General features: G+C 47.9%; 1 protein-coding gene across 2 annotated transcripts; it reads left to right on the forward strand.

Annotated features, from left to right (window-relative positions):
* The first annotated feature begins 2947 nt into the window (after positions 1 to 2947).
* Positions 2948 to 10944, forward strand: LOC309336604 (uncharacterized protein). Of its 2 annotated transcripts, none has more exons than XM_081852616.1 (4): positions 2948 to 3131; positions 4739 to 5512; positions 6132 to 6258; positions 9250 to 10944. In XM_081852616.1, exons 2-4 carry the CDS (start codon positions 4760 to 4762, stop codon positions 10668 to 10670), a joined length of 2301 nt encoding a protein of 766 aa, XP_081708742.1. In that variant the 5' UTR covers positions 2948 to 3131; positions 4739 to 4759; the 3' UTR covers positions 10671 to 10944. The 2 variants fall into 2 exon arrangements, with proteins under 2 accessions (XP_081708742.1, XP_081708743.1); XM_081852617.1 differs by having other exon boundaries at positions 2993 to 3131; positions 4739 to 4813.
* Positions 10945 to 13184: the final 2240 nt, after the last annotated feature.

Below are 13184 nucleotides of genomic sequence, written 5' to 3' on the forward strand. Positions count from 1 at the left end.
GCCCTGGACATCTGCCCATAATCTCGCCCCGAAGGCACCACAGAGCGAAGGGATGGGAGCAAGAAGAGAGATGGGCAGAAGACTCAGGCTGCTAACACACCATTGGATCTTGGAAAGTAGTTTAAAGGTGCTGGGAATTGTAGTTCTGTGGGGTGTGGAACTACAGTTCCCAGGATTTGGGGAGGCTTTGAATACATGGGGTGTCTGCAGTCTAAGGCTGCTTCCAGACACCCTGTTTATTGAGCATTTATTCTGATTTGTTTGCCGGCAGGTAAGATGATGTGTCAAAACAAGGGTTACCCCACACTTTCCAGTACGTTGGGGAAACTCATCATTTTCCTTATTGCAAAAAGTCTTAACTTTTCTTGGGGGGTGGGTGGGCTTGTTGCACAAGACTCTGCCAAACCACTTTTTTGGGGAGGAGTGGCAGAGACTCTGTTCACAGACTGGTGTGCAAGTATAAATACTGTATAGCAATCCTGAAAAAGAATGCCTACACTAAAAAAAAGTACAGTGATACCTCGGGTTAAGTACTTAATTCGTTCTGGAGGTCCATTCTTAACCTGAAATTGTTCCTAGCCTGAGGTACCACTTTAGCTAATGGGGCCTCCCGCTGCCACTGCACAATTTCTGTTCTCATCCTGAAGCAAAGTACTTAACCCGAGGTACTATTTCTGGGGTAGCGGAGTCTGTAACCTGAAGTGTATGTAACCCGAGGTACCACTGTACTTAAAATTTTGTGTGCATGTGTGAAAGCCAGTACATACATACAAAAAGCCTAGCAATCCTGTGAAATTTTGGCAGTTTTGTTTGTGGCAGAACCTTGGTGAACTTGATCTCTGTGTTAGGAGGCACCCACCCTGTAAATTTAAAGCAGTCATGGCTTTCCCCTTCTGCAATCTTGGAGACTGTCCCCCCCCCCCCGCGCCCCGGGTGCTGGGAATTACAGCTCTGTTGAGGCTCTTCTAACAACTGTCAGCACCACTAGCAAGCAACATTCCAGGTTTTTGTGGGTGAAGCCATGGCTGTTAGAAGTGCTTTAAATGTGTACTGTGGAAATGACCTTCCTCTTTAATGTGCCACAACCTCCTTTGGCTGAAATGCAAAATGCATTCAGCACCATTTTGCATGTAGGCAGTTGGTTGGGATGGAGTGCGGGGGGGGGGGGACACACAAGAGGAAGAGGAAGAAAAGCTAGCAAAGCATTTAAAAAGAAAATAGTTAAAAGGTATTTCCTCAAAATATGGGCACTGATTTACGAGGGCAAGGAATTAGGGGAACAAGGACTTCCATACCTTATTTCATGCATCTGATGAAGTGGACTTGAATCTGTGAAAACAAATGCCACAACACATTTGTTAGGGCCCCTCCAGCTTGGTGGTGGGGTTTCTACAAATGTGCTTTTGCAAAATGTCACTTGTACAATGATAGTGCATTTGGTAGCTGATTTATACTGAACATCATTCTGCTTTATTATGCTGTCGCATTATTGCCGCTAGAAGGGGCACTCCTGCACTATTCTAGCACAACAAAAGCAGGCCATAAAAAAACAACCAACCAGAATGTTTGTGGTATGAAAAGTCAGAAGAATTCAGCAGGAAGCTATGGTACATGCAATGCTTTTTTTCTTTTCTTTTTTAAAAAGTAGGTTTAGTGGTACAGGGTGGCGCTGTGAGTTAAACCACAGAGTCTAGGACTTGCTGATCAGAAGGTCAGCGGTTCGAATCCCCATGACGGGGTGAGCTCCCGTTGCTCAGTCCCTGCTCCTGCCAACCTAGCAGTACAAAAGCACGTCAAAGTGCAAGTAGATAAATAGGTACCGCTCCAGCGGGAAGGTAAATGGCGTTTTCTTGCGCTGCTCTGGTTCGCCAGAAGCGGCTTAGTCATGCTGGCCACATGACCTGGAAGCTGTACGCCGGCTCCCTCAGCCAGTAAAGCGAGATGAGCGCCACAACCCCAGAGTTGGTCACGACTGGACCTAATGGTCAGGGGTCCCTTTACCTTTACTTGCTCTCATTTTAGGGACGCAGGTGGTGCTGTGGGTTAAACCACAGAGGCTAGAATTTGCCAATCAGAAGGTTGGCAGTTCAAATCACATCAAAGTGCAAGTAGATAAATAGGTACCACTCCAGTGGGAAGGTAAACGGTGTTTCTGTGTGCTGCTCTGGTTCACCAGAAGTGGCTTAGTCATGCTGGCCACATGACCCGGAAGTTGTACACCGGCTCCCATGGCCAATAAAGCGAGATGAGCGCCGCAACCCTAGAGTCGGTCACGACTGGACCTAATGGTCAGGGGTCCCTTTAATCTCATTTTTCTGCTCTTATTGAAATACTATCAATGAGGCCAAACTTTAGGGGGTATACGTACCCCTGCGTACCCCCAGCAAAAAAGCACTGGGTGCATGCACAGATTGGAAATGAAGCAGTGTGTCTACCCCAAAACGTTTGCACATGTAAACAGTATTGAAACAACCCTGATAGCATCATGAGCAGAAATGCACAAGGAAAAGGACATCTGGCGGGGACATTACGTGACCATACATCTTAAGGACATGACTACTCCCAAAGAATCCTGGGAACTGTAGTCCACCCTCAGAGCTAGAATTCCCAGCGCCCTTAACAAACTACGGTTCCCAAGGTTCTTAGGGAGAATCCATGTCCTTGAAAAGTGTTAAGGTACTTTTTTAAAGTGTTACAATACTTTCTTGGGGTTAAATAACACAGCAGCAGCTAACCTGCCTGCCTGAAAACAGTCGTCTTCTAGGGCTAAAGAAAACATGGGTTCCAGATAGATGCATCCTCAGCACCTTTTTGAAACCAGGATCCGCCCCCCCCCCCCCCCGCTTAACGCCCCCAGCTATTTGCATTTTGTGCAGGATCTTTCCGCCCATTCATCGCCCTCGTGTTGCAGGGGCTTCAAGGGGTTAATGTCACAGAGCTGTGACTCCTAGACAGGGCCAGAAAAAGGGAATTCATTTGAAGCTGCAAATGCATTCTTCTTCCTGCCCCCCCCCCCCCTTCTCCTGGCTGGGAAGAAGAAGAAGCCTTTTGCATGCATTTTTTAAAAATATAATAATATATTGATTGCATTTTGGAGTACAGATTGCCACAGCTGCAGCATAACTGGAGAAGTGAGTTAAGAAGCGAGGGTTTCTTCTTTTGGGGGGGAGGGGGGATCTCCAATGGAAAAGAGGGAGCCAATTGGGGAACAGGCAGCAGCAGGAAATTTGGGGGAGAGGTAGTGGGCTTCCCCACCTTCCCATTTTGCAGAAATGCAAATAGACTAGAGAAGCCAACCCTCTTTATTCCGCCTTTGCAGCTGATTCACCACCGCAACCACCGCCTTGTCCAAACTAGGAGCAGTGGAAGGAAATATTTGTTTTTTAGAAAAACATCAGGGCCATTGAGTAGGTGGCGGAGTGTGTGGTGGTGGAGAGAAGGCAAGAGTCCTTTTAGGGTCTCTGTGCGTGTAGCTCATCGGTTGTAGAGCAGAAGCCAATAGGGACGTTTCCTTTAAACAAGCCAAACCATTGTCCTGCTTCAGATAGGTAGCCGTGTTGGTCTGCCATAGTCAAAACAAAAAAATCCTTCCAGTAGCACCTTAAAGACCAACTAAGTTAGTTCTAGGTATGAGCTTTCATGTGCATGCACACTTCTTCAGATACCAGGTATCTGAAGAAGTGTGCATGCACACGAAAGCTCATACCTAGAACTAACTTAGTTGGTTTTTAAGGTGCTACTGGAAGGAATTTTTTGTTTTGACATTGTCCTGCTTGTAACTTGGCTAGTTTGCAAATGCACCATGCCTTTGAATCACAAGACTTCCTCCAAAGAATCATGGGAACAGTAGTTTTAGAAGCTGGGAATTGTAGGCCTACAAGGGTATACTATGGTTCCCGGGAATCTTTGGCAGGAGGGAGCTGCGTGCTTTAAATGTATGGTGTTTAAAGCCTCAGGGATGGGGAAGAAGTGGCTTGCTGGGTGTTGCTGGACTCTCAACTCCCATCAGCATCATCTCTGACCTTTATTTGTCTTTCTGATTTGTCCGCAAGAACATGTGAAGCACACTTTTGTGGCAACTAAACCTTTGGGTTTATGAACTGAGTTTGCACCCCTGACTGGCCATGAAGTTCTCTGGGTATCCTGAGGCCATCCATTTTCTCACCCTCTCTCTTTCTCACCATACCCCATATTGCAATGTGGTTGTGAGAATAAAACCAAGGGAGCCCCAAGCACTTCGGACCGCAGCTAAAAATCCCTGCACTTAGAAAGCTAATATGTCAGCAAGAAGGCAAGGCTAGAACGCTTGTCCCTGATGCACTAGCTTTATTTGTTCTTGTAAGAGTGGGCATTCCCTGATGTGAGGCCTCGCCCACAGTCTCAAGCGGCACACTCCAGACACAGGACCATACTAAATTCTGTGGGGATAAGTAGATCAGTACATCTTTATGATTAGCTCAATGCTACTTTGAAGGAGAGATGTAGCAGAGGTGGGCTGCATTCAGCTTTAGGGCTGCATTCCTTTCTGTGCTACCTTATGAATGTCAATTTTTCCTTTATACAGTACACTAATTTCTAAGTAAACTCACATTCCCATCTCCAGCCTTATTGAGGCCTGGGGTTCCTCTCCCCTGCTATTGTAGGTACACTACAACTGTCCACTGTAGTTGTTCGGGGATATTGTTTTTCTCAACACTGCACTGCCCCACTTCATTTTAACACTGGATTTCTTTTCCAGAGCTGCTGCCAAGATTTCAACATGGAGGAACAAGACCTTGCAGGACCCAGGCAAGCTGGGAGGAGATTGGAGGAGGTAGGAAGAGCCCGTGATGTCCAAGGGGAGAGCACCACCAAGCCTGTGATTCAGGCACCACTGCAAGGCGTTAAGCAGGAACTAGAAGAGGGGTTGCTGCAACAAGGCTGGGGAACCAAGTGGTCAGAGTTCCTGGGTGCACCACAGCCCTCTCGTTCAACATGGACAAACTTATGCCCCTGGTCAGGGCCTGGCGCCAAAGAAATCCCAGCCTCCAGAGCAGCTGAGGCTTGCCACTGGCCTAGCCGGGAATACACAACCCAAACCGCGGCAGGTCCTGGTGATGAAACCTGCGAGGCCTACGAAAGCCTGGACTTCGCTGTGAAAGTGAAGGAAGAGGTCCTGGACGGGGAGGCCCTCAGCTCCGAGACACTGTGCCAGCGGTTCAGGCAGTTCTGCTACCAGGAGGCCGAGGGGCCGCGAGAGGCCTTCAACCAGCTCTGGGAGCTTTGCCGCCAGTGGCTGAGGCCCGAGAGACACACCAAGGAGCAGATCCTGGAGCTGGTGATCCTGGAGCAGTTCCTGACCATCCTGCCTCGGGCGATGCAGAACTGGGTCCGGGAGAGCGGCCCAGAGACCTGTTCTGAAGCGGTGGCCCTGGCAGAGGACTTCTTGAGGCAGCCAGAGGCGGAGGGATGCCCACCAAGCACTCCTGCTAAAAGAGCCAGGGAGAGGGAGAGCTGCAGGCTGCCTTGGAATGTCTGTGATGGGCTGCTTTTCCCCCGGGGGGGTTCAAATTGTGATCTAGAAGGGCTCAGGTCAACCTGCAGCCCAGAGGCCAGCAACCTTTTGTTGGGGCCAGTGGGCATATTTGGAAATTCAAGAAAGTGTTGTGGGCACCAGTCACAAAATGGCTGCTGCTGGCTGCATAGCATAACAAAATGGCTTCCATTTGGGGTTATAGTGTAATACAGAATGGCTCCCACATCTAAAAGAGCAGTAAAAGAGATGCCCCCCCCGAATGTGGGCATGCCCACTCTTAAACCACTTGCACCGGTGGATAACCAGCCAGAAGCTCTTTGCACCTCTCCTCTGTTCAGAATGAAAGGGAGAGGATGTCCACTTTTTGCGTCCAGTGAAGTACGGACATGTGTAAGGGGCTGTATTTGGTATTGTGAGAGGCCAAGGCAGTACAAACCCTGTCTCTCTGTGATAGACTGGGGCTTGGGGTGCAGTTGCTGTTTTCTGGATCCAGCACTGCTTGGGTAGTGATAGGTAGAGAAAACTCACTTCACTGGGATCTCTGGTCCTCCCCCCTCCCCCTCCCCCGGTCAAATTCTCTTTGCATCTTAAAACTGTTCTCACGTTTCCATTCCAGATGTCAGAGCCTCTGGAAGACATGGCTGATAACACCACAGTGCCGGCACAGGATATGTTGGACCTGGGGAAGCTGCATTTTGCCTCAGATGCCAAGCAAAGGAGCGATCGGGAGGCCATCTTGCTGGGTAAGTGCTTGAGCCTGAAGCAGATGCTGTTAGAATAATAGAATCATAGAATCTTCAAGTTTGAAGAGAATCATAGAATCATAGAGTTGGAAGAGACCACAAGGGCCATCGAGTCCAACCCCCTGCCAAGCAGGAAACACCATCAGAGCACTCCTGACATATGGTTGTCAAGCCTCTGCTTAAAGACCTCCAAAGAAGGAGACTCCACCACACTCCTGGGCAGCAAATTCCACTGTCGAACAGCTCTTACTGTCAGGAAGTTCTTCCTAATGTTTAGGCGGAATCTTCTTTCTTGTAGTTTGGATCCATTGCTCCGTGTCCGCTTCTCTGGAGCAGCAGAAAACAACCTTTCTCCCTCCTCTATGTGACATCCTTTTATATATTTGAACATGGCTATCATATCACCCCTTAACCTTCTTCTCCAGGCTAAACATGCCCAGCTCCCTTAGCCGTTCCTCGTAAGGCATCGTTTCCAGGCCTTTGACCATTTGGCTGCCCTCCTCTGGACACGTTCCAGTTTGTCAGTGTCCTTCTTGAACTGTGGTGCCCAGAACTGGACACAGTACTCCAGGTGAGGTCTGACCAGAGCAGAATACAGTGGCACTATTACTTCCCTTGATCTAGATACTATACTCCTATTGCTGCAGCCCAGAATTGCATCAAGGGTCTTCTATTCCAACCCCCTGCAATGCAGGAATCTCAGCTAACGCATCCATGATAGATGGCCATCCAGCCTCTGTTTAGAAACCTCCAAGGAAAGAGAGTCCACCACATCCCGAGGGAGACCGTTCCACTGCTGTTTTCCTGAACATTTAGTCGGAATCTCATTTCTTGCAACTTGAGGCCATTGGTTCAAGCGCAGGAGAAAACAAGCATCTTCCATGTGACAGCCCTTAAGATATTTGAAGATGGCTATCATATCTCCTCTCAGTCTCCTCTTTTCCAGTCTAAACATATCCAGCTCCTACAAGCGCTCCTCATCAGGCTTAGTTTCCAGACCCTTGAACATCTTCACCATAGCTGTCAACATTTCCCTTTTTTAAAGGGAAATTCCCTTATTCCGAATAGGATTCCTCGCAAGAAAAGGGAAAAGTTGACAGCTATGATCTTCATTGCCTTCCTCTGCACACATTCCAGCTTGTCAACAACCTTCTTAAATTGTTGTCGGAAAGACGTCTTGTGCACTAAGGGCAAAGCCCTTCTCCCAGGCGTGGATCCTGTTGTAGTCAAAATGGCATAACTCAGACTCAGGGCAGGTGGATTGGCTGGCAGGTACACCAAGGTTTGCAAAGTTTGCGGTGGGGGGGAGGGGAGAGAGAAAAGGACTCGAAACAAGGCGAGAGCAGAAACAACTCAGTGAGGACTGAGCATGCTCAGTGAGTATGTAAGGAAGGCTGGCAGACTGTGGGCAGGGTGAGACAAAGAAAAAACATGGAGAGGGAGAATGGAATGGAATAGGAGTCCACACACTGGACAATGGTCCACCTAGAGAGCCAGTGTGGTGTAGTGGCTAAGAGCGATAGACTCGTAATCTGGTGAACCGGGTTCGCGTCTCCGCTCCTCCACATGCAGCTGCTGGGTGACCTTGGGTCAGTCACACTTCTCTGAAGTCTCTCAGCCCCACTCACCTCACAGAGTGTTTGTTGTGGGGGAGGAAGGGAAAGGAGAATGTGAGCCGCTTTGAGTCTCTTTTGGGTAGTGATAACGCGGGATAGCAACTCCAAACCTCCTTCTAGTTCAGTGGCTATGGGAATGCTGATTTGTTTACCTGCCCTTCACCATAAGGTTGCAGAGCAGGTCACAACAATGGAAAATGAAACATAAAAAGCAATTTAAAACAAATTATTGCCACAAGATAGGGGCAGACCAAGAAGTCTGGAATCCCGAACAAGGAGCGCTTTTACAGTGGTGCCCCTCAAGACGAATGCCTCACAAGACGGAAAACCCGCTAGACAAAAGGGTTTTTCGTTTTGGAGGTGCTTCACAAAACGAATTTCCTATGGGCTTGCTTCACAAGACGAAAATGTCTTGCGAGTTCCTGCGGTTTCCCCCCCTTCCCCCCCTTTTTCTAAGCCGCTAAGCCGCTTATCCGCTAAGCCGATAAGCTGCTAAAAGCCGCTAATAGCGCTAATCCGCTAAGCCGTCAATGGGCTTGCTTCGCAAGACGAAAAAACCGCTAGACGAAGAGACTCACGGAACGGATTCTTTTCGTCTTGCGAGGCACCACTGTATTTATTTATTTATTTATTTATCTACAGTGCAGTCCTGTGCAGGTCTACTCAAAGGTAAGCACCACCAGTCTCAATGGGGCTTACTCCCACATACAACCTTGGTGTGTGTTTTTACTCAGTCGTATCAACAGCATTTCCTACAGGAGGCTTACATAAAAGTAAAACATTACAAACTGTAATGATCAAGAAGAGGTTTTAAAAAATAGAACACCAATTTAAAAGCTAAGGATTAAAGCAGCTCCAGTCAGCAGCAAGAGGAAAAGCAGTGCCAAACGACGCTGACCTACCTTACAGGGCGGTTGTAAAAATAAGAACAAAATATACGAAAATTTTTGAACATTCTAAATTAAGTACTATTATTTTACTGACATTGCGTACCAAGACACAGCAGGATTGTGTACATCGTTCTCCCTCTCCCTCTTCCCCACTTAAAAAACAATCAGAAGTACCTTATTAGGTAGATCAGACTCAAAATAAATGACTGGCTCAAAATCTCCCCTTGAGCTTCATGATGGTTTGAACTTAGATTTCCCCAGTCCAGATCTGACACCCTTAAGAACTATACCATTATTGGCTTTCTGATGCAGCCTTCCTCAACCAGGTGCCCTCCATATATTTTGTACTATGACTCCCATCAGCCCCCACCCAGCACAGTTGCTGATGGGAGTTGTAGTCCTAAAACATCTGGAGCATCGCTGGTTGTTGCAGGCTGTTTCATTATGATGCACTGTGACTCATGAGACTCCCTTTATTCTGCCAGGCGAGGATCAAATGGAGACAAAAGAGGGAGATCCACAACCTGTGGAACTCAATGAGACATCGTTGGGAAGAGCCAAAGGGGATTTCCCCCCGTTTCATGTTGAGGGAGAGGCAGCGCCTGAGTGTCAGCCAGAACCAAGAAGTCTCCAGGGAAACCATGCCGGGAAGGAAGCAGAGAAGGCCTTGCTTTGTGAAGGAGGTAATGGAAGCTCGCACGAAAGCACAGCTAACAAAGGGATGCTCAGGAGCAAAAAGAAGTGCACCGAGTGTGGAAATCTCTGTGAGGTCTTTGACCTCCCCACGAACCAGAAATCACAAACGGAGGAAGAGTTTTACATCTGCCCCCGGTGTGGAAAGACCTTCAAGAATGGTGTATCCCTTGCTCCACACCAGGGGACCTCCGTAGCCGTAGCAAAACCCTACCCATGCTCAGAGTGCGGCAAGAGCTTCGGCACCAAGGCTGCCCTCCTGAAGCACAAGGGGACACACACGGGAGAGAAGCCCTACGTGTGCTCCGAGTGCGGGAAGTGCTTCACCACCAGCTCCAACCTGATCTACCACAACATCGTCCACACGGGGGAGAAGCCGCACAGGTGCTCCGAGTGCGGGAAGAGCTTCCACTGGAAGTCGTCCCTCATCACGCACGAGAGGACCCACACGGGCGAGAAGCCGTACGAGTGCCCCGAGTGCGGGAAGAGCTTCGGCAACAGCTCCCAGCTCCTGCGGCACAAGAGGGTGCACACGGGCGAGAAGCCGTACCACTGCTCGGAGTGTGGCCGGAGCTTCAACCAGATCGCCTCGCTCATCGCGCACAAGAGGATCCACACGGGAGAGAAACCCTACGAGTGCTCGGAGTGCGGGAAAGGCTTCGGCACCAGGACGAACCTGATGATGCACAAGCGGGTTCACACAGGGGAGCGGCCGTACAAGTGCTCCTACTGCGGGCAGAGCTTCAGCCAGAGGACACACCTCATCATCCACGAGAGGACCCACACGGGCGAGAAGCCCTACACGTGCTCCGACTGCGGGAAGAGCTTCAACGCAAAAGCGCCCCTCATCACGCACAAGAGGACCCACACGGGCGAGAACCTCTACCAGTGCTTCCAGTGCGGGAAGAGCTTCAGCACCAGCTCCAACCTCCTGAACCACAACATCATCCACACGGGGGAGAAGCCGCACAAGTGCTCGGACTGCGGCAAGTGCTTCAACCGGAAGTCGTCCCTCATTACGCACCAGAGGACCCACACCGGGGAGAAGCCCTATGCGTGCTTTGAGTGTGGGAAGTGCTTCATTTCGAGCTCGGACCTCACGAAGCATAAAAAAGTCCACAGGGGGAAGCGCTCGGCCATCGCGGAAAGCGTCGTGTATAGCCCGGCGCTCGCCGAACCCGGTAGCGTTCAACCGGGAGGGCAGCCTTGCTAGGCCCAAACAAAGGGGAGATGCTGTCAGGCCTATGTCCTTTTCAGTACCAGTCTGCCTCAGTCACGTATAACAGTGAGAGCCAAAGGTTCTGGTTTTAATGTGCTAAAATAATAAAATAATAACGGATTTGTGAGGCCGGGAGGAACCCCGCATAGAAGCTCTTGTCAGGTTCCCTATCCCTGCACCAGAGGAAAAGGTGCCAGTTTCTGAAGAGGATCACAGCTTCACTTGATGTTTCCTTATTTTCATGACTCACTAGAATAGATAACGTACATTCTGAAATGTGACATAACGTACATTCTGAAATGTGTACATTCTGAAATACGCGTTCATGGTTGGTGCCTAAAAATAATAATAAAAACGTGACAGGCCCCCAAACCCTTGTGCATCATTTAGCGCCAATATCGTCGCAACTCTGTGGATTTATATTATCCAGGGGGTGGCATGGGGAGAGCTGTTTCAGTGTGACAGAATGGGACACTTCAGAATTTGTCATGTTTTTAATACAGTGGTGCCTCAGGTTAAGTATTTAATTCGTTCCGGAGGTCTGTACTTAACCTAAAACTGTTCTTAACCTGAAGCACCACTTTAGCTAATGGAGCCTTCTGCTGCCGCTGCGCCGCCAGAGCACGATTTCTGTTCTCATCCTGAAGCAAAATTTTTAACCTGAGATAATATTTCTGGGTTAGCGGAGTCTGTAACCTGAAGCGTATGTAACCTGAGGTACCACTGTATAGCTATTTTATACATATATTTCTGTTCTTTCTTTTTTACCTGTTCTAAGCTAGTAGGCTGGGATCAGCTAGGAGGGCCATGTCTGTGTATCAGCTGTAGATTTCTAAGTTATATTGTTTGTTTTCCTTTATGGAAACTGATCATTTCAGGTTGTCCACTTCCACACACTCTTTGAGTTCATTGGGGTGCTGCCATTCGTCAGTTAGTATTATGGGTGTGCCTCCTTTATGGATTTGTGCACACAATGCATTTAAGGTCGGTGTGCCTTTTTCTCTTTAAGGCACACTGTTAATTCCACATTTCTTTTTCACTCCTTTTGTAGCTTCTACTTTATTATGTCCCCCGAAGTCTTGATGACTCACCTGACCACAGCTTCAGTTTTGTGATGTGCTTATTAAATTGTGAGATGTTTGGTCAGTTCTGGAGTTTCCAGATTCCTTATTCAAACAAATATTCATTGTGAGAAATCTGTAAATAAATAATAAATAAATAATAAATAATCTGTAAATAAATAATAAGTTTGAAAATTGTGTGTTAAAAAAAAAACTTTAAAATGTCTGCATTTAGGAAATAAGTATGCCTAAGGGAAAAGATATTCTCCCTCAAATGCTAGTTTTCTCTTAGGTTTTTGGAGACGGTTTGACACTGGGCAACTTCATATTTTTAATTTATACTTCATAAAATTTATATGCTGCTTGATTTTTTAATTGTTTTAAAAACCCCGAGGTATGACTGTAAAAATGATTTAAAACAGGACACACATTCAAATCAAGGACATATAACAGATTTTATAGTTTGTTGAAACAGCAGACACCAAAAGACAACAGTGAAGGCACCTGTCTGATATGCAGTTATATGCTGCTGCTGCTGTTAGTGTTCTGATACTATTGGGTTTTTATACTGAGCTCTTTGGATGAAGGGTGGTATATAATAATAATAATAATAATAATAATTTTTATTCATATCCCGCCCTCCCCAGCCAAAGCCGGGCTCAGGGCAGCTAACAAGCAATAATAAAAACAAGTTGAATGAATACAACTTAAAAACAAAATTAAAATACAACATTAAAATATTGAAACGATTAAAATATTAAAATGTAGCCTCATTGCAGGAGGAGAAAGGAAACGAAAAAAGAAAGAAGAAAGAGGGGGAGGGAATCAAATTGGATCCAAGCCAAAGGCCAGGCGGAACAACTCTGTCTAACAGGCCCTGCGGAAAGAAATCAGATCCTGCAGGACCCTGGTCTCATGAGGCAGAGCGTTCCACCAGGCCGGAGCCAGAGTTGAAAAGGCCCTGTCTCTGGTTGAAGCCAATCTAACTTCCTTAGGGCCCGGGACCACTAGGGTGTTGCTATTTATGGACCTTGAGGCTCTCCGTGGGGCATACCGGGAGAGGCGGTCTTGTAGGTACGAGGGTCCTAGGCCGTGAAGGGCTTTAAAGGTCAAAACCAGTGTGTAAATTTAATAGATAATATTTTTAATGTATTATATTAATTTCCCAGTGTACTTACCGTATTTTTGCCCTATAGGGCGTACTTTTCCCCCTCCAAAAATGAAGGGGAAATGTGTGGTGCGTCCTATGGGGCGAATGCAGGCTTTCGTGGAAGCCTGGAGAGCGAGAGGCATCGGTGCGCACCGACCCCTCTCGCTCTCCAGGCTTCAGGAAGCTATCCGCAAACCTTGCGCGCCCGGGGGGAATTTCCGCGGGCGTGCAAGACTTGCGGGCAGCAGTTTGCAGCGCGGAGCACTGGGCGCCCTCCGGAGGACGCCCCGTGCTTTG

Source organism: Podarcis erhardii (assembly GCF_964252035.2).
Source record: "Podarcis erhardii genome assembly, chromosome: 2".
Lineage (NCBI taxonomy): Eukaryota > Metazoa > Chordata > Lepidosauria > Squamata > Lacertidae > Podarcis > Podarcis erhardii.